Raw genomic sequence first — 21,658 nt, forward strand, 5'->3', positions numbered from 1 at the left:
AGTCATGAATGTTTAATTTCAGAGCTACTTTGTGTTCAGCTCCTCACTGGGGATGTTTAGTGGAAGGTGAAAACCAGCTCCTGAAAGTTGTCTTTTCACACATTCTATGGCACCACACACCTGAAAGAAAAACACGAAACAAAGCTCCGATAAAAACTCAGATCCTAGTGCCCAGCAGACCGTGCAGATGATCCGGATAAGTGTGCCTCTACTGCACTTCCTACTGTAAGCGCCATGTCCTCTCTGGCTTGGCCAGTTACCGTTGTTTAGTTGAGTGTTCTTCTCTCTTTACTGGATGACTAAGCGTGAATATATTCTCAAAAACAAAGGGTACAGGCATGGTGGTACAGGAGGTAGAGGTAGGAGGATCTCTGAGGTTGAGGCCAGCCTGGTCTACATTGTGAGCTCCAGGACACCCAGGGTGACATGAAAAGACCTACCTCAATAAATAAGAAGCAAATAAAAGGTAAACTCTCCATTTTGGCTCTAAAATGCATTACCTCAAGCTTCTACACCAAGACGTTTGAAGAGAAGCACAAATACTCTACTGCTTTTAAAGGTGATATTAAACACTGCTTAAAGGAGAAATGTGTTTAGCTTTATGGATACGTTTTCTGTGCCTTAGAAGCTGTGGGAGTTTCTCGTGGTTTTTTTTTTTTTTTTTTTTTAATTTATTTTTATTTTTTTTTATCAGTTACATTTTATTAACTCTGTATCCCAGCCATGTCCCGATCCCTCATTCCCTCCCAGTCCCTCCCTCCCTCCCTCATCTCCACCGTGCCCCTTTCCAAGTCCACTGATAGGGGGGACCTCCTCCCCATTCATCTGATCCTGTTTTATCAGGTATCTTCAGGACTGGCTGCAAAGCCCTCCTCTGTGGCCTAACAGGACTGCTCCTCCCTTCGGGGGTGGGGAGACCAAAGAGCCAGTCATTGAGTTCCTGTTAGAAATAGTCCCTGTTCCCCTCACTTTGGGAAACCAATTGGTTACTGAGCTACCACAGGCTACATCTGAGTGGAGGTTCTAGATTATATCCATACATGGTCCTTGGTTGAATGTCAGTCTCAGAAAAGACCCTGTGCCCAGACATATTTGGTCCTTGTGGAGCTCCTATCCTTTCCCCATCAGACTAACTCCCCTTCTTTCTTATGATTCCCTGTACTCTGCCAAAGGTTTGGTCATGAACAACCCAGATGTCCATCAACGGTGGAATGGGTACAGAAATTGTGGTATTTTTATACAATGGAATACTACTCAGCAATCAAAAAGGAGGAAATCATGAAATTTGCAGGCAAATGGTGGGATCTAGAAAAGATCATTCTGAGTGAAATATCCCAGAAGGAGAAAGACAAACATGGGATATACTCACTTATATAGACCTATAAGATATGATAAACATAATGAAATCTATACACCTAAAAAAGATAATCAATTGAACAGACATGGGGTAAGATGATCAATCCTCATTTAGAAAGACAGATGGGATGAGCATTGATTGTAAGACAGGAGTCTACTGAGCGCATCTGAAAGACTCTAACTAGCAGTGTTTTCTCGTGGTTTTGATGGTCTTGCTGTGATTCATTTTGTGTGGTTTTATCGTCCTTTCTAGGTAAAGAAGACACCCCCTCACTGCTTGGTCTTTGTGGGTCGCTGACGTCGGTGGCAAGTTACAAGTCCCTAACAAGCCTAAAGTCCAATGACTGCCTTGCAAGCCCCACCACGGACATGACAAGTCCAGGCCTGACTCCATCCTGAAAGACAAATGAAAACCCAAAGTTTCCGTATTGTAAATATTCTGTTTACATAAGTTTGGCTGCTGGAGAGATCTTTGAAATTTTATATTCGGGTACTTACGTGGCGTTTTTGTTGTTTGGAGATTTCAGTCCAGCCCATGTAAAGTTCTGGGGGAAAAGCATAGTAGTCCTGCTATTTTTCTTTTCTAAAATCTTACATTTGTCTTTGAGGATGTTTAAAATTGAATAGGCTTTAAAAAAAAAATCTCACAAAGATTGTCTGAATCCATTATAAACTGTACATAGTTGTTATTCAACTGATTTTTATATATTTGTTTAAATGTGTCTTGGTGTCCAGAGACTGGGTCCAGGTTTTATTCCAGAGACTTAAGCTTAGTGATTTTTTTTTTTTAACTCCTTTATTTGGTGGTTACATTTGCACAAAAGACAACTAAATAATTTCATTAAGAACTTTCTGAGCTCTGATGTCTACGTAATATGCTCGTAAGGGGGAAGGCTCTCAGCTGCAGCAGCAAGCACAGTGGCTCTTTCAGTTCTCCTTCTGTTGTTTCTCATTTGCTACCAACTTTTAGCATTTCATAATAAATTTTGTAGAAATGTGCCTTTTTAGGCAGTTGCTGACTTAATTTGTAGGGTATGCAGAAAAAGCATTTTATATCTAAGAACATGAATACATTTCTTAGACTTATTTTCCCAAGATTTTCTTTTAAAATTATCAGTTTTAAAATGTTGATCAAGTGTGCCTGAGAAGTTGGAAACAGTTCAAAATAGAGAGCAAGTGTTGGAAATGTGTTACTTACACCAGAAGTTTCAAGTTTAATTGAGGATTCGAGAAGCTCTTACATGAAGAACTCCTGAGTAACCAGCATATCTGAGTGTGAGTATATGCCTGAGCTACAGTGCTATTTTTTTTTCTGTGTGTGCAACAGTGAATTATATCTGGATGTCTCCCAGCCATTCCCATTACGCCGTGACCTCATTTAACAAATTGATCTTAGTGTTTAAAAAAACCCTGTACTTCCACAGGAAAGCTGGTTTTCTTTAAATAGCCATGGCGCAAAGCTTTTTGCATCATTTGAAACAGCTACACGTGTCCCTAAAAATTCCACCATATTGAATATGAAAATGTAGGACGTATGTTTTCGATAGTGAGTGATCTGAGGAAAACAGGTGTGCCAAAGAAGTTTTATATGTTGTTTACATGAAGAGGTCACAATACTTACTGGGGACTTCATGCGGTAGTTTTGTTTTGAAATTTTTATATTTAAACCTAGAAGCTGTGACATGTAGGAAGTGTATTCCTCCTAAAACAGCTGCCCGAGGGGCGCTGAACTCACTCGTTCATTCCTGTGTCCAAAGTAGGGGTGGAAGGTTCTCAGAAATGCTTGGAGCTTAGGCTCATGATGCAGAATATAATCAATAGTGTGACCAGTCTTACCTGTGAGGCAATGCAGAGAGTCAGTTCAGGGATGAAGGAGGCCTGGGGGTTTGTGGTGGATGTAGCACTGAATGGGTTGCAACATACTGAGAGCTTTTCCCTTAGCTGAAGTATTAAAGATGAAGGCTTTAATACTTGTACAAATGCGTACACTCTTGAGAAGTAGCACCTCCATCTGCTCTGAATTATGTACACCGTATTTAGAATACAGTGCCCAAAGCCACTTTTATTTAGTGTGAGGGATGGCAAATGAAGAGAGCAGGGCCTGCAGGAGGATCCATGAGGAAATAGGATCAGGAGAACTTCAGGAATTTTACACTGGTCATGGGAGCCTCTACCTTCCTAAGAACTATCAAAATGTTTAATGCTTTATCATCCTGACCTGCTCTCGCCTGACATCTATGATTCTTTCATATATTAAAACCTTATTAGGATCTTTTCATACATTTTTATAAAGTAGAGGGGAATACAGGATTCCCTTATTGGTACACTTTTTCAGATTTGTCTGACAGAAACACTAGTTCGTGCACGTATCCCCGCTGAAAACCGCAGACTGAGAAATGACACCGGAGAATTACGGCTTTCCCTCCATACTTGGAGCTCTAATAAAATTCACCTGCCACTATGAAATCCAGGTGTCTACAGTTCATTTCAAACTTGACACAGTTTGTAAATGTTTGCATGAGTAAACAGTGTATGTCTCAATCTTTAATTTTCACTGGTAATGTTTATTTTTCAGAATCCCACAAAGAATGCTGGCTTATGTCTATCTTTCCATGTGTATTTTGTTGCCTTGATGTATTATAATTGTTGCATGTATATTAAAGATTTTTTTTTAACCATCCAGTAATGGTCTTTTTCCTTGGCAAAAAGTTACCTGATTTAAGTGTTCACTGAACTTGTATTTCAGCAAATATAGTAAATAATGGAGATTAATCAAACATAAAATACTAATCAATATGATTTGAAGAAATCCTTTTAATCAAGTCAAATTATATATTTACTTTAAAAAATAGGGCTGGAGAGATGGCTCAGCCATTAAAGGCTTTGAGAGTTATTGACTGCATATAGGGCAGTGGTTCCAAATAATTGTTAATGTTCCCTTAGTGACATCACAACTCTCCTAATATAAAAAATTCTAATATACTCTAAATTTATTCTAATTTCAGAACTAAAGGGTAAAGAAAAGATAAGGAAAGTTAAATCAATCAGCAGCTTACAGGCAAAACCACAACAAAATTATAGTCATGGGCCTGAAAATATGTTGACATGTTGCCACCGTGTGGCCATGTGATGTACAGGACAGGAGCCTACCACAGCTGGCCTCTGAAAGACCACTGTTGTGATATCGAAGCAGATGCTGAGACTCATACCCAGACTTTGTACAGAATGCAGGGAATCTTAGGAAAAAGGGGGGAGATATAAAGACCTGGAGGGGACCGGGGCTCCAAAGGGAGACCAACAGAACCATAAAAACTGAGCCCTGGGGGCCCTGAAGAGAATGATACCCCAACCAAAGACAATGCATGGAGAGAACCTAAAACCCCTGCTCAGATGCAGCCCGTAGACTCAGACTCCAAATGGGGCCTAGTAAGAAGAACAGGGGCTGTCTCTGGCATGAACTCAGTGACATGCTCTCTGATCACCTCCCCCTGGGGCGGGGGTACAGCCTTGCCAGTCTATAGAGGGGGACAATGCAGGCAGTCCTGATGAGACCTGATAGGCTAGGGTCAATTAGAAGGGGAGGAGGACCTCGATATCAGTGGAGGGGCATAGGGGGAGAACAGGGAGAAAAGGCAGGTTTGGAAGGAGACAAGGGAGGGGGCCACAGCCAGGATACAAATTGAATAAATTGTAATAAATGATAATAATAAAAAAAAAGAAAAAAGTGTACTGGAAAAAAAAGTTGGATTTGCGGGCTCTAGTAAAAGTAATGTTAAATTTCACAGAACATAGGACAAGTTTCTCCTTGATCCCCTCTAGGACATTTTTTGGAACTTTCCGGAAACACCAGGACTGAAGTATAAGGGACTCATTCCCACCAAAAAATCCTCTCATCACAGTGTGGGTTAGTCTGTATATCTACCTGAGTGTGTTTCCTGGCTGTTCCCCACTGTGTTGTAATACAGGCAAGGCAGAGTGAAGCTTTGTGTGTGTGTGTGTGTGTGTGTGTGTGCGCGCCAAACTCGGGTCTCATCTGTGTGTAAGCTCTTTTCCTTGAACCAAGCAGCGGGTGGCAGCCCTCAGAGTCCAGTGACATGCAAATCAAAACAATCTGGCTAAGTGTTCTTTCTGTAACATGAATTATAAGCCAAGGGATGGTTTTGCAAATATTTTCTGAAGATTTTTAGATTTATATTTATTTAAGGAGATTGGTCTATAATTTTCTTTTTTGTTGTGTCTTCATGCAGTTTGGCTATTAGGATAATTGTGGCTTTGTAAGATGAGTTTTGTAGTGTTCTGTCATTACTTTTTGGAAAAGTTTGAGATGACTTAGGTTAGTTCTTTGAAGAGCTGGTAGTCTAGTAGTAAATAGATTCTTTAAAAAATAGTACAAAGATTGTCTGAATCCTTTGTAAACTACATCATATTTTGTTGGGTTGTGTGTGTGTGTGTGTTTTGAGTTAGTGTTTCTCTGTGTTGGCTGTCCTAGAACTCACTCTGTAGACTAGGCTCGGCTTGAACTCACAGAGATATGCCTGCCTCTGCCTCTCAAGTACTGGGATTAAAGGCAGGCACCGCCAGGCTCAGCTTCAACTGATTTTTATATATTTGTCCTAGTGTGTTTTTGTGTCCAGAGACCTGATCCAGGCTTTATTCCAGAAGCTTCAGCTTGGTGCTTTCTCTTACTCCTTTATTTAGTGCTTAACTTTGCCAAAAAGAAATTAATTCCATTAAGTATTTCCTGAGTTCTGATGTCTATGTGATATGTTTGTACAGGGGAAGGTTCAATTTGCCAAGATTTTAATCCAGGCATTTTTTGTTACTGCATAACTCTATTAATTGTTGTACAATTGTTTATCTTGGATTAATTTTTGTACATCATATATATATATATATATATATATATATATATATATACATACATACATTCCTTTTAGGTTTTCCCAAGTTAGCAGAATATATTTTTTTAAGATATCTCCTAGTCCTAGTACTTCCATTTGTATCTATTATAATGGCTCTCTTTTCATCTCTAATTTTATTAATCTGGGTCTTTTCATTCTTTTGCAAATTTAGTTAATCTTAACTGATCAAACAACTTTGTTTCATTGGTTCTTTGCAATTTTTCATTTCCATTTCATCAATTTCTGCCCTGATTTAATTATTTCTTTCAACCTGATTTTGAGTTCAGCCTTTCTGTTTGTTTGTTTGTTTGTTTGTTTGTTTTTCAAGTCCCTCGGATTTGTCATTAAGTTTTTGTTATTGTGTTTTTTTTCTTTTATTTCTAGAAACTTCGAGATAGCCTTTTTGATCTCTTCATTGACCAATCCATTGTTCAGTCTCCATGAGTATGTGAGTGTTCTATAGTTCCTTTGGCTGTTGATTTGCAGTTGTGGTCTGATAGAATACAGGAAAAAGCTTTCAGTTTCCCTCCATTTCTTGAGACATATTTTCTTTCCTAATACCTATTTTAGATCAAGTTCTGTGGGCTACTGAGAAAAATGTGTACTCTGCAGTGGTCAGGTAGAATGTTAGACAGATGTCTGTTAAATCCATCTGATATGTGATCTTGTTTGATTCATATGCACTGTTTTACTTTTTTTGTGGGTTTTTTTTTTTTTTTTTTTTTTTTTGCCTGGACAGTCTCTCAGTTGGTTAAAATTGGCTATCACAATCCCCACTATTACGCTCCTGACTTTATCATCACTAGTATCTGTTTTATGAAATCAGAGGCACCCACATTTGATATGTACATGTTTAGAATATCTTCTTGGTGGATTGTTTACTTAATCAGTGAGAAGTGTCGTTTATCTCTTTTAACTAGGTTTGGCTTAAAGTCTATTTTGTCATGTTAAAACAATGACTCCTGTTTGACTCTTACTTTCATTTGCCTGGAATACATTTTGTACCCTGTCGCCCTAAGGTAGCATTTGCTTTCTCTGTCTGTCTTTTATAATGAAGTGGGGTTCTTGAACACACACACACACACACACACACACACACACACACATACAAGATGGGGCCTGTATTTTAATACAATCTATTAATCTGTGTCTTTTCAGTAGGGGAAACTTTTTTCCAAGACAAGTTTTCTCTGTGTAGCCCTGGATGTTCTGCAACTCACTCTGTAGAGTAGGCTGGCCTCGAACTCACAGAGATTCCCCTGCCTCCGCATCCGAAGTGCTGGGGTTAAAGGCATGCACCACCACCGGGCTGAGACCATTAATATGTAGAGTGATTGTTCAGTTCTAGGTTATCTCTATGCATGGTCCTTAGTTGGAGTATCAGTCTCAGAAAAGACCCCTGGGCCCAGATTTTTTGGTTCTGTTGCTCTCCTTGTGGAGCTCCTGTCCCCTCCAGGTCTTTCTATCTCCCTCTTCTTTCATACGATTCCCTGCATTCTGCCCAAAGTTTGGCTATGAGTCTCAGCATCCGCCTTTCAAGACTTTGTTCAGACATTGGTTCTGAAGGCCCTGTGTTCACACGTGACTCGGTGCTTCTCTCTTGCTACTTCCAATATAGTTTCTGTTTTCTTAAATTCCCATCAATATATTCTCTTGGTTCTAAAATTCTAATTACACTATGACGAGAAATTCTTTTCTGGCATTGTCTTCTTGGTCCTCTAAGTGCCTTGTAAGTCCTTGGTCTGTGTCTGCAGAGGCATCCCTTTGCTCATGTTGGGGAATTTTTCTGCTATGATTGGGTTGAAAATGGTTTTTTTGCCTTTGGAAAGGGATTCTTCACATTTTTTATACCCATGATTCTTAGATTTGATCTTTTCACTGTGTCCTAAATACCTTAAAAGCCCAGCCCACGTTCTTTAATTAATGTCTTTGACATGTTGGAATGTCCCAGTCTTTCTACCTTGTCTTTAAGCTTGGGTATTCTGTCCCCACCTTGAACTGTTGCACTGGTGAGGCTGTCCACAAGACTTTTTTGAATCTGGACTTGTTTTTCATTTCCTGTGAGAGGTCTGGCTTATCTTCAGTACTCCCAGCTCTTTAGAGATCTTTCATACCATCAATCTTTTTATGCACTCAGCTCTTGGGATTCTTTGAAGAGTTTGTTTTCATTTTTAAGTTCTTTGAACACTTTTACAGTGTTTCCAAGTTCTTTTTTCTGGTATTGCATCCAATTCCCATCCCTGGAGGCCATTACTGTGGAACTGATACATTTTGGAGGTGTTAAGGTGCCTCAATTTTCATATTACTGTGCTTTTTCTCAGTAATATGAGTGAGGTTATTGGTTGGATTCATTTAATTCTTCTTTATTTTAACTCGCTTTTATGCTCTCAGAGCAAGGGCATATACTGTGCACCAGGTATATGTGCACTAGTTTATTACCACAGGGTGGAAGGCACGCGGCTGGAACCTCAGGTCTGCCATGACTTTACCAGAGTGACAGCACTGCGGCCTCCAGAGCAAGCTGCGCTGCCTCGCCAGGGTGACAGGAGTGCCGTGGGGACTGAAGCCCTGTGGACACTCTGACCTTATTGGGACAATGGGCAGAGATGAAGCCACACATGTATACTGGGTTCACCAAGGCTCTGATCTGGAGCCTCCAGGCACGCAGTACTCACAGAATGACTACAGGCAAGGCTTCCCCTTCCTGGGCAAGCTGTGCAAACTGAGGTGGTGGACGGGGCTGATTAATACTTGTCTACTTTCTACCTTGTGGATGCAAAGTCTCATCTCAAAGGGATTAGGAGGTGGTTTATTGTGGAGAAAACTAGATGCAGACTGCCCTAAATGCCACTTCCAGTGCGGTAATGTAGCAGACACAGTTGTTCCAGACAAGTCAGCCTCACTGGTCTTCATACCAGCAGCACTCTCTCTCCTAAGCAGGCAAAGCAATAGAGTGGACAGTCAAAGGGTTGCTCTTAGCCAACAGGGAAGCAGAAATGCACTCTTTAGGGAAAAGGTAAGCTGAGCAGTGACCTTGAACTTGGTAGCTGTTCAGCTTATATTCCTCTCTCACACTTATACTTTTTCTTGTGCCACTTCTGGGGACAGCAGTCTCCAGGAAAGAGGCATACTTTTCTTGGAAGTATATTTTATCCAAAGAACAAAAAGAAGCAAACACACCAGAGAGGAGCAGTTGGCAGGAAATAATCAAACTCAGAGCAGAAACCAATAACTTAGAAACAATGAGAACAAGGCAAAGAATCAACGAAACTAAAAGCTGGTGCTTCAAAAAAAATCAACAAGATAGTTTAGTTAGCTAGACTAACTAAAAGGCAGAGACATAAAATCCAAATTAACAAAATCGGAAATGAAAAGCAGGGTGTAACAACAGACACTTAGGAAATCCAAAGAATCATTAAGTCTTACTTCAAAACCCTGTCCTCCACAAAACTGGAAAATCTAAAAGATTTTTCTTGATAGATTCCACTTATCAAAGTTAAATCAAGATCAGATTAACAATCTGAATAGTCCTATAACCCCGAAGGAAATAGAAGCAGTCATTAGCAGTCTTCCAACCAAAAAACAAAACAAAACAAAAAAACGCAGGGCCAGATGGTTTTAGTGCAGAATTCTACCAAACTTTCAAAAAAGAGCTAATATCAATTCTCCACAAACTATTTTACAAAATAGAAGGAACATTGCCAAACTCAATCTATGAAGCTAGAGTCACCTTGATACCTAAACCACACTAAGACTCAACCAAGAAAGAGAATTTCAGAACAATTTCCCTCATGAGCAAAAATACTCAATAAAATATTCACAAACTGAATCCAAGAACACATCGAAAACATCATCCTCCATGACCAAGTAGGCTCAACCCCTGTGATCTAGGGATGTTTTGACATACAAAAACCCACCAATGTATCTACCATATAAACAAACTGAAAGAAAGAAAGAAACAAACAAACAACACATGATCATCTCATCAGATGCTGAAAAAGCCTTTGGCAAAATCCAAAACCCCTTCATGATGAAAGTCTTGGAGAGATTAGGAATGCAAGGTCCATACCTAACCATAATAAAGGCAATATACAGCAAGCCTATAGCCAACATCAAATTAAATGGAGAGAAATTTAAAGCAATCCCACTAAAATCAGGGACAAGACAAGACTGTCCAGTTTCTCCATAACTATTCAACATAGTACTTGAAGTTCTAGCTAGTGCAATAAGACAACTGAAAGAGATCAAGGGGATACAAATTTGAAGGAAGAAGTCAAAGTATGACTATTTGCAATTGATATGATAGTATACATAAGCGACCCCAAAAATTCTAGCAAGGAACTCCTATAGCTCATAAACACCTTCAGCTAAGTGGTGAAATATAAGACTAACTCAAATCATTAGCTCTCCTATATACAAAAAACAAATGGCCTGAGAAAGAAATTAGGGAAACAACACCCTTCACAATAGCCACAATAATATAAAATATCATGGAGTAACTCTAACCAAGCAAGTGAGAGGTCTCTGGAGAAAGAAATTGAAGAAGATATCAGAAGGTGGAAAGATCTTTCATGCTCATGATTCAGTAGGATTAATATAGTAAAAAGGGTCATCTTACTGAAAGCAATCTACAGATTCAATGCAATTAACATCGAAATTCCAAAACAATTCTTTACAGAACTTTAAAGAGCAACTTCATATGGAAAAATAAAAAGCCCACGATAGCTAAAAGAAAATAATTTCTGGAAGAATCACTCTCCCTGATTTCATTCTGTACTACAGAGCAATAGTAAGTAGAAAATGCATGGTACTGGCATAAAAACAGACAGGTTGATACATGGAATCAAACTGAAGACCCAGAAATAAACATGGACACTTGATTTTTGACAAAGAAGCCAAAACCATACAATGAAAGCAAGAGAGCTTTTTTAACAAATTGTGCTGGTTTAACTGGTTTTCTGCATGTAGAAGAATGCAAATAGATCCATATTTACCACCTTGCACAAAACTCAAGGTCAAGTGAACCAAAGAACTCAGCCTGGAAAGTAAGCACAGGCACTTACAGATACCTATGAATGGAAGGTTCAAGAATCCAGTAGTACTCAGAAATTAAAAACAAGGAAATCATGAAATTTGCAGGCAAATGGTGAGATCTAGAAAAGATCAGCCTGAGTGAGGTATCCCAGAAGCAGAAAGACACACACATATATACTCACTTATAAATGGATATTAGACATATAATATAGGATAAACATACTAAAATATGTACACCTATAGAAGCAAAGCAAGAAGGAGGACCCTGGGTAAGATGATCAGTCCTCACTCAGAAAGTCAAATGGGACAGACATTGGAAGAAGGAGAAAACAGGAAATAGGACAGGAGCCTACCACAGAGGGCCTCTGAAAGACTTTACCCAGCAGTATATCAAAGCAGATGATGAGATTCATAACCAGACTTTGGGCAGAGTACAGGGAATCTTATGAAAGAACAGGGAGATAGAAAGACCTGGAGGGGACAAGAGCTCCACAAGAAGAGCAACAGATCCAAAACATCTGGGCACAGGGGTCTTTTCTGATACTGATACTCCAACCAAGGACCATGAATGGAGATAACCTAGAACCCCTGCTCAGATGTACCCCGTGGCAGCTCAGTATCCAAGTGGGTTCCCTAGTAATGGGAACAGGGACCATCTCTGACATGAACTCAGTGGCTGGCTCTTTGATCACCTCCCCCTGATGGAGAAGCAGCCTTACCAGGCCACAGAGGAAGGCAAAGCAGCCAGTCCTGATGAGACCTGATAGGCTGGGATCAGACAGAAGGGGAGGAGGGGCACCCCTATCAGTGGACTTGGAGAGGGGCATGAGAGGAGATGAGGGAGGGAGGGTATGATTGGGAGGGAATGAAGGAGGGGGCTAGAGCTGGGATACAAAGTGAATAAACTGTAATTAATATAAAAAATAAAAATTAAAAAAAGAATCCAGTAGTTACCAAGTCCATGAGGATAGATGTCTTCAGTATGTGCCAGAATCCCCAAGAAGGATGCTCTAATGTCAGTACAGGGATAGACCGGCTAGCAAAAGAACAAGCAGGCAATGAGAGCTTCCTCCTTCCATGTCCCTATATAGTCTCCAAGTAGAAGGTGTGGTCTAAATTAAAAGTGGACTTCCCAAGAATATGAGGAGGGAATAACACTAAATGACATTTGAAAATGTCATATGGAAACCTATTACTGTATATCCTGCTAGTGTAGAAACTTCCTTTAAAAGCACACACACACACACGCACACACACAAACATTCAAATAAGAGTTTCTACGGGACAATACCTCCTCTAGATGTCATAGGCTATCAAATAAAAGGCTCAGGCCCAGGAATGGGTTACCTCGTTTCAATTTGTTGGCCAGGGGGAACCTCATAAACACCTTTACCCAAACATTGCAGGACATCGCCATTGCACTGATTTACCTTCCAGAACTTGTACCACAGGTATAGTAGAACATAAAGAAATGAAGCTGCTACTAACCTGGAAGGTTTGTTCCTACTGGCATGCTTGCCTAGTGCTGGAAGTTTCTGTGCATGCTAATGGAGTAGAAAAGCAATCAGCAGTCTTTACCCAGCTATTAACGCTGAGAGCTACAGTAAGAGCTGTCCCAGCGAGGCATGGCGTTGGTGCAACAGTGGCGCAGGTGTTACGTGGATGACCAATGACTTCCTGGTTGGATTTGAAGCTTGTTTTACAAGAACTCATGCTTGTTAGCATCAACAGGATCAAAAATTCATAGCTGGCTAGGTCATAGACCCTAAGGGAGAATCTAATACTGTTTTGCCAAGTGGACTTAGAAAACCACCCCCATCCTCAGATTAGCACACATCCAAACCTCGTTAGATTCTTTTCGCAGTAGATAACAATTAATAGAGAGAGCCACAACTGGCCAGTGTGCAGAGAATAAGAGACTGCTGAGTGCTTCCATCTAGATTATATTATCCTTCTCCCTGCCAAGATTCAGAGATCTTGGGGAAGAATGGGCAGAAAGGTTGTAAGAGCCAATGGTAGTGGATATCTACCCCGAGACAGTATTAGCCAGACATCACAGCACCATTACACACATGCACTCACAGTGGCTGTGCCTTTATGCGCAGGAACAAGCCAGCCAAAGAGTGAATGGGGGAGGGTCTCATGAAGTCCCACACCTAAAGGAGGAACTATTGCCCACTGATGGCTTCTGGGGAAAGGAGATTCGGTTTTCTTCAGGAAGGTGGCCACTGAGAGGCTACCCAGGCTCCAGTAGATGGTCCTACCCACAGGCAGCAATAATCAGACTCAGGCTTTGTCCTAGCTAGGTTATTGTCAATTTGAACTTGACACGTGTCAGAGTTATTGGGAAGTACTCTGAATCGAGCCAATGCCTCCATAGGATTTACCTGTAGAAAGGCTGTCATGCAGATTTAAACACCAGCCCATTGTGGGTAGGGCAAGTCCTCAGCAGGTGGTCCTGGGTGTACAGATAAAGCAGTCTGAGTAGGCCAGAGGGAGAAAGCCGGTCAGGAAGCAGCATCCCTCCACAGCCCCTGCATAAGCTCCTGCCTCCAGGTTCCTATCCCATTTGAGTTCCTGCCTGACTTCCTTCCCTGACTTGGACCTATAAGATGAAATGCACCCTTTCCTCTCCAAGTTGCATTTGATAACAGTGTTTTATCACAGCAAATAGAAATACTAACTAAGAGAGGGTTTGCACATGAAGTTAGGAGGAGAAAAGAATGGGGCAATAGAGGAGGAACTGGGGGAAAATCTAATAATAAAACATTACATGCATGTATAAAATTCTCAAACAACTTAAAAACAAAATTTAACTTTTTAAAAAATATAAAAAGTACATACATATATATATGTGTGTGTGTGTGTGTGTGTGTGTGTGTGTGTGTGTGTGTGTAATGGAGAGCTGTATGATGTTTCAATAGCTGCATACATCAGAAAATATTTAAATCTGTCTAAACATATTTATCTCCTCAAACATGTACCGACGCTTTATAATGAAACTCTTTCTTCTGGGGTTAATGTCATATACCGCTGTTATTCAGTTGCTCCATTCTGCAATAGCACATTAGACTTTCTTTCTTTTAATTTTTAGTGCTTGTTGACCCACTTCCCCATCTTTTCTTTCTCTTCCTCCTCTTCCTCTCCTCTGTATCTGTCAGCCAGCATTCAACTCTTAAGATCTGTAAGATTAGCTCTTCAGCACTGTGTGTGAGATTATGTGGCTCTTTTCTTTTTGAGCTTGGCTTACTTCCCTTAACATTATCTCCAGTTGTACCTGTGTTGCAGAGAATGGCACGATTCTGTTCTGTCACGTACAGTGTTTCTCTCAGGAACTCATTGTTTGATGGACACTCAAATGGTTTACATTTTGTGGTTATTCTGAATAGTGCTGTAATGGGAATGGGAGTCCAGATGTCTTTTCAACACAACTAGAAATAAAATAAGTAGTGGCACTTATTATGTGCAATTTTTAGTTTTTGAGGAATCTCTGCCACAAATTTTCCTAACGCCTGTTTGGTGACCAGCAGCAACAATGGTAGGCAACGGTTTTCTTACTCTCCTCTTCATGTCCAGCGCTTGTTAACGATTTTTACTGGGTGAGGTAACACATCACTGTGATTTTTGATTTGGGTTTTCCTGATAATTAGTGATGTATTAAAAGAGGAAGATAAGGCAGACAGTCCTGATGAGACTGGATAAGCTAGGGTCAGATGGAAGGGAAGGAGGACCTCCCCTATCAGTGGACTTGGGGAGAGGCATGGGAGAAGAGAGAAGGAAGGTAGGATTGGGAGGGGACAAAGGAGGGGACTACAGTTGGGATATAAAGTGAATAAATTGTAATAAATTTAACAATAAATTAAAAATAAAAAAATTATATAAAAAGATGACTATTATATAAGTACTCGTCTATCTGCATGTTCTTTTGAGAAATGTAGTTTTAAATTTGTATATATATCCCTTGCTTAGAACAACACTGTATTTATTTTTTTGTGCATGAGTGCATGTGTTTGTGTCAGAGATTAACTTGTGGGACTAGTTCTTGCTCTGTGGTTCCTAGGGATCAAGCTCAGGGCATCAGCCCTGGCATCAAACACCTTTGCCCAGTGAGCCATCCTGAAAGCTTCTATCACCTATCTTTTTTTAAATTAAATTAAATTTATTTTTATTATTAGTTACATTTTATTAACTCTGTATCCCAGCTGTATCCCGCTCCCTTATTTCCTCCCAAGCCCACCCTCCCTCCCTCAGCTTCTCCCTGCCCCTTTCCAAGTCCACGGATTGGGGATGACCTCCTCCCCTTTCATCTGACTCTAGCTTATCAGGTATCTTCAGGACTGGCTGCAAAGTCCTCCTCTGTGGCCTAGCAGGACTGCTCCTCCCTTGGTGGGTGGGGAGGTCAAAGAGCCTGACATTGAGTTCCTGTCAGAAATAGTCTCTGTTCCCCTTACTATGGGAAACCAATTGGTTACTGAGCTACCACAGGCTTCATCTGAGCAGAGGTTTTCTAGGTTATATCCATACATGGTCCTTGGTGGAGTATCAGTCTCAGAAAAGGCCCCTGTGCCCAGATATATTTGGTCCTTGTGGAGCTCCTATCCTTTCCACGTCATACTAACTCCCCCTTCTGCTGAAGGTTTGGTTATGAGTCTTAGTATCTGTTTTGAAACGCTGCTTGGTAGGGTCTTTCAGATGCCTTCTGCGGTAGACTCCTGTCATATGTCCAATGCACATCCCATTTGTCTTTCTAAGTGAGGATTGATCATCTTACTCCGTGTCCCCTTTCTTGTTTATCTTCTTTAGGTGTATAGGCTTCATTATGTTTATCATATCTTGTAGGTCTATATAAGCGAATATATACCATGTGTGTCTTTCTCCTTCTGGGATACTTCACTCAGAATGATCTTTTCTAGATCCCACCATTTGCCTGCAAATTTCATGATTTCCTCCTTTTTGATTGCTGAGTAGTATTCCATTGTGTAAAAATACCACAATTTCTGTATCCATTCCTCTATTGATGTACATCTGGGTTGTTTCCAGGTTCTGGCTATTACAAATAAAGCTGCTACAAACATGGTTGAGCAAATGTCCTTGTTGCTCTGTCTCCTATTTTTAGGGGTTTTATTTTTAGCTGTTGAGATTTTGGGGTTTATGTAGTCTGGATTAGAACACCTTTTCACAGGTATAGTTCGTAACTTCTCCCTTTCCTTTGGGTTGACTCTTTACTCTTAAGATCCTTTGCTGTCTACCAGCTTTTCATTTACTGCATTTGTCTGGTTTTGCTTTTGTTGCCTCTGTTTCTATGGCCTTGTCCAAAACGATCCTTTCCTTTCCAGTATCTTGCCACTTCCTGTGTTCTTCATGAGTTCATAGTTTCAGTCCTACATTTAAGTCTTTAATTTACTTGATTTTTAAAACTGGTAATAGAATTGAAGAAGTTTCCTAGGCCATTTCCCACCCAGAAGGTTGGGAGGAAAGCAGTAACAGTAGTGAGTGAGTCTTGTCTTACACCACATCACCTTTAGTGAGCCACTAAAAGTGGCCGTGGGTGGAAAACAGGTTACACATCTCTGAAAGGTAACTGAGGTAGGGAAGGAGAAACAGGGATACCACATTGAATCTATGATGAAATTTGCTTAGTGAGATAGTTTATCTTGTCAACGAGGCTGGACTAAGAAATACCTGGGAAACTGATGAAGCACACCCTGGGTGAGCATTTCCAGACACAATTAGATAGTGAGGGCTCTGGCCCAAAGGAAGAGTTAACTCACTGAAGAGTCTAACATTCGAATGGCATCTGGAAGGTACCAGAACTAGGGAGGCTGGAGACTGTGTGTTGCCCAGGCTCTCTTAATGCAGATTTTTGCTCACCATGGTGTGAGCTGCTCTTCTGTCTGCCTAGGTGAGGAAGCCAATCTACCACCTCCCCACCATCCTTCAATCCCGCCCACCGCTTCAGACGAACTCCGGAAGCTATAGGTCAACCTGTCTTTCCTCTTGTTGAGGTGCCTCTCAGGTATCTGACCATGCTATGTAAATATAAGTGAAAGTTGTTTTTTTCCCCTAATCTAAGAGCATATATTTCATCTTTCTTTTCCTTCAAAATTTTCATATTTTATAACTCTTATCAAGAAGCCCCTTCTGTAGCTAATAAACTTATTCCTAGGAATCAACATGTTCATAGATGTGAGTGCATCTATTGTAATCAGGTTTGCTTTATTGGTTTTTATTTCAGATAATTCGCTCTTGGCATGTAAGAACGCTACTGTTCATCTTCTATCTGGCAACTTTCTTAAATTCACCTACTGGTTCTAAAGTTTGGGGTGGATCTTTGGTATATGAACTGAAAAAACTTCTCTTTCAGTGTGGAAACTCTTCCCTTTGTCCGACTGTCCTGTTGAGTAACAGTAGTGAGAGAGTGATTCCTGTCTTATGCCACATCTTAAGAGAAAGATTTTGGCTTTTTGAAAGGGAAAAATTCTCCAAGGGAATATAGGACAGAGTACCTATTTTCAAACAAGATTAAGCCACAAGGCATAATGAAAAGCATATGTCAGACCAAGGTGAGGGACGTTGCTGGGCAGATGTCATTGTGAAGTATTTTTTGTTTAAGGCCATAGTTCTTTTATGGAAGTTATGAGCTGCGTGTGAGAATCCTTCATACAACCATTTTTTTTTTTTTTTGGCAAGGGTTGAGAGAAGCTATTAATTTTGGCTCTGACCACTTTCACAAGTTCTAAACAGATCACTGCAAAATGCAAGCTGGTAGTGATTATAGTTTGCAGAAATTTTAAAAAATAATAAAACAAATCAGTTTTTTTTGTTGTTGTTGTTGTTACCATCTTAGGTTTTGATACACATTTTCGAGTGATTATGAGTAAATCTCGTATCTGCCATTTGTAACCATTGGTAACCACAGGTTTTCCTCTGAAACTTGTTTCTAGTTTCTGAAACAAGGACTCCGACTTACTATTTATGAGTAAGTACTTGGGCCATAAGCTTTGACTTGTTCCCTGAGTAGTCTGGGTACAGCGCACTGCTGGTCAGGAGACAGTGACAGAATTGGTGCCAAGCTATCACACCTGAGGCCCCACCCCATGACATCAAGGCTCTAGCTCCGAAAGGATCCGCAACTTCTAAAACAAGTCTCTGTGGACTGAGTGTTCAAACATGAGCCTACACAGAAGTTTCACATTCCGATGACAACAACCAACCACATTACCAAAGAACACGCACATAGGCTGTGCTTGCAAAGACTGCAAATCCTACAGCACGTGTGCCTGAGCCTGAGAAGCACACAGGGTCAAAAGCTTAGTCCGTCAACTAATGTGTTATCTGAGGATATTCAAGCCAATAATGGTTCCATTATTTTAGAAGACAAAACTTTTGGAGAAAATTGAAAGTGCAATATTTATTTCATGGAATAATTTTATTGAAACTCATATAATAAAAAAAAAAAAAACCACGTTATTTTAAAAGTGTTAATGCCCTTTAATCCCAGCACTTGGGAGGCAGAGGCAGGAGGATCTCTGTGACGTTGAGGCCAGCCTGGTCTACAAAGCAAGTACAGCACAGCCAGAGCTACAGAGAAACCCCGTCTTGAAAAACAAAAATGAAACAAACACAAAGTGTTAGTGTTACTTTATGAGTTAAATGTAGAGAAAAATGTCAACTTACATATATATTTCTTTAGCTTATTATGGATGGGTGCTCTGCCTACACATATGTAAGCACATCATGTGTGTGCAGGGCCGTGGAAGCCAGACAGGGCGGTGGAGCACCCGGAACTGACGCCACAGTGAACTGTGAACCAAGTCCTGTGGAAGAGCAGCCGGTGCTCTTACCCTGAGCCATCTGCCAAGTCCAAATTTACACTTCTTCTTTTTTAATCTGGCTACAGTGAATGTAATGTGTTAAAAACAATACCATAAAATGAGACTTATTTAACTTACTCTGTGGTAATCCTTTTTCGCAAGTGCAGTACTGAGAAGAACAGGGGAAATTTTCCCCACATTAACAGGTAATAGTATTTTAAACATGTTTCTGTACTCAGTTCCCTGCCCTTTTTTTTAACAATAAAAAGAAATGTAACAAAACTAAGGTAAAAGTTAATTTTAATAATCAACTTTCATGTATGTTATTTCCTAGCAATATGTAATGATTGTATATAAAAACCATTACAGAGAACAATGGTACTTTTAAGCAAGCATATAATATTAGTGAAAAGAAAACATCACACATCCATATGTGGACATATTAAAATTTTAATGTAAATCAACACAGGATTGTAATGTAGAATACCATGGTACAATAACTCCTGTATCATTTATTTCTGATGAAATATACAAACACTTTCTACTATGGTACAAAATGCACTTGTTCTACCAACCAACTAGAGATCTGTCACCAAAATACATTATGCTGTTGGGGCAGAGAGGGGTACTTCATAGGATACACACAGACATAATAAAGTGCTTTTGCTTTACTGAGATAAAACAGAACAGCATCTCTTACATTGCCATCTTATTGATTTAAATTATTTATCATCTGTGCTACAGATAAAACTCAAGAGTTTCACATTCTACCCCTGAACTTCATTCCAATCATACTTTAAAATCTCACTCCTGGGCTCAGTGGGTACAGGCACTTGTTGCTAAGCTTGACCATCTGAGTCCAAATCCCAAGACCTACACGGTGGAAGGTAAGACCTAACTCCTGAAAGTTTCCTCTGACCTTCAGTATACACATAAACATAAACAAAAAAAATAAATACGTGTAATTTTTAAAAACCTCATTCCTACTTAGAGTGATAAATATATTCATGTGTTTCATGTACAATTCATACAAACAGCCTGAAGGCAACTTATATGTTTTTATGTGCCTGCATTCTGTATAGTGTCACTTGAGGGAAGGTGTGGGATTTTCCCCTCTAGCAGCATCATATTGGGACATCACATAGAAGAGTTGAACTTTTTGGAGCATTTAATATTTTGGTCTTTTTAGGTTAGGGAATATTGACTTTATTAGGAAAAGTTGCAGAACCGACTAAAGAACTCTACAAACATCGACACTTAGAATACAAGCTAGTTAAAAGCAGAAGCCATGCCTGTGCTCGAACTATTTATCTTCACCAGTCTAAGTACAGCATGGTTTTCTACTGCAGATCCAAATTCAAGTGAATACACACTTACTCTCATCAGTGAAAAGACGCCCCCCACAGCAACATTAGGTAAGGGTTGTGAGTCACTGATGTCAGTCCTTTACATCATGCAAATGATTATACTTTGGTTCCTACAGATAAAGTGGCTATACCTTCAGCAGATTCTAAGCTACAGGAGGCAGGCCTTAGAGTAGTAACAGCAGTGAGAAAATGCAATGCACCTGAACTGAGGAAATCAACCCACTCTCTACGGAAACGCTAATGTGTACGATCTGAATGTGCGTAAGAGTTAATTCTCTAGACTGTGTCATTCAGCACACAATCCAAACGTTCTGATGCACCCCACACTCGCAGCATTAACTTACACTGAAAGAGGTAATGGTATATGCACTCAGGAAACTACTTTCTCTGCTAAGGAGTAATTTTCTTTGCAAGAGTCCTCAATGGCTGCAGTTTCTGGATTAGTTTTTAAAATATCAAAACATTAAAAGTAGGATTATGGTTTAGAGGTAGATTTAGGAATTATTATTCATTTAAATCATAGGGAAGACAGACAAAGTTACCCGGTAATAGAATAATGTTGAAAAAAACCACCATGTCTACAAGTCTTTATCCTAGTTGGCTCTGGTTATTTCAAATCAAAAGTCCATCAAGAGAATTACTGCCTTTCAACATTTTGTTTCTTGAAAAAAGCCTTTCCAAATTCATATGTACTGATCATAATGGCACAAGCAGGAGCAATTTTAACTACTCGAGGAATTATACCTGAAAAGAGAATAGGCAAAAAAAAACACCTCAATTTACCTTATTTATTAAAAATGTAGCATTTGGCTTCATAATCACCAAATTAAATGAATTGCAATTATCAAATTCTATATCATAAACAGGCAGCAAAGATTAGATCAAATTACTCAATCCCAACCTCAGATTCAAATTTTCCTCATAATAATAAATCTATTATTGAACATAATAATTTACATAATTATTTACTTTAATTTATAGTAATATTTAGGAGAAAATAATAAATATAAAATTTCACCTATCATTTTTTTTCTAGAAGCTAATTGTAAAAGGAAATATTAAAATAATGACTGTGTCCAAAGACTATAAAGCAAGGATTTTTACCTGTAAACAACCCAGAAAACCCATTTTTAGCAACAATGTTCTTCATTATAGTCCAAGTTGACATATGCAAAGGCACAGGAAC

General features: G+C 39.7%; 2 protein-coding genes across 7 annotated transcripts in view; one reads left to right on the plus strand and one right to left on the minus strand.

The window, feature by feature from the left end:
* The window catches only part of Rundc3b (RUN domain containing 3B), a 137,664-nt gene extending 133,626 nt beyond the window's left edge, over positions 1 to 4,038 (plus strand). For all 4 annotated transcript variants that reach the window (XM_060373886.1, XM_060373885.1, XM_060373884.1 and 1 more), the window contains one exon: positions 1,610 to 4,038. In XM_060373886.1, coding sequence (XP_060229869.1) covers positions 1,610 to 1,755 — 146 coding nt within the window. In that variant the 3' untranslated portion in view covers positions 1,756 to 4,038. The remainder of the gene's footprint in view (positions 1 to 1,609) is intronic.
* A 15,499-nt stretch (positions 4,039 to 19,537) lies between these two features.
* The window catches only part of Slc25a40 (solute carrier family 25 member 40), a 30,932-nt gene continuing 28,811 nt past the window's right edge, over positions 19,538 to 21,658 (minus strand). For all 3 annotated transcript variants that reach the window (XM_021626633.2, XM_021626632.2, XM_021626634.2), the window contains 2 exons: positions 21,577 to 21,657; positions 19,538 to 21,216 (listed from right to left, as the gene is read on the minus strand). In XM_021626633.2, the coding sequence (XP_021482308.1) occupies positions 21,110 to 21,216; positions 21,577 to 21,657 (188 nt within the window). In that variant the 3' untranslated portion in view covers positions 19,538 to 21,109. The remainder of the gene's footprint in view (positions 21,217 to 21,576; position 21,658) is intronic.

The sequence above is a fragment of the Meriones unguiculatus genome, chromosome 21, assembly GCF_030254825.1.
Source record: "Meriones unguiculatus strain TT.TT164.6M chromosome 21, Bangor_MerUng_6.1, whole genome shotgun sequence".
NCBI classification, from domain to species: domain Eukaryota; kingdom Metazoa; phylum Chordata; class Mammalia; order Rodentia; family Muridae; genus Meriones; species Meriones unguiculatus.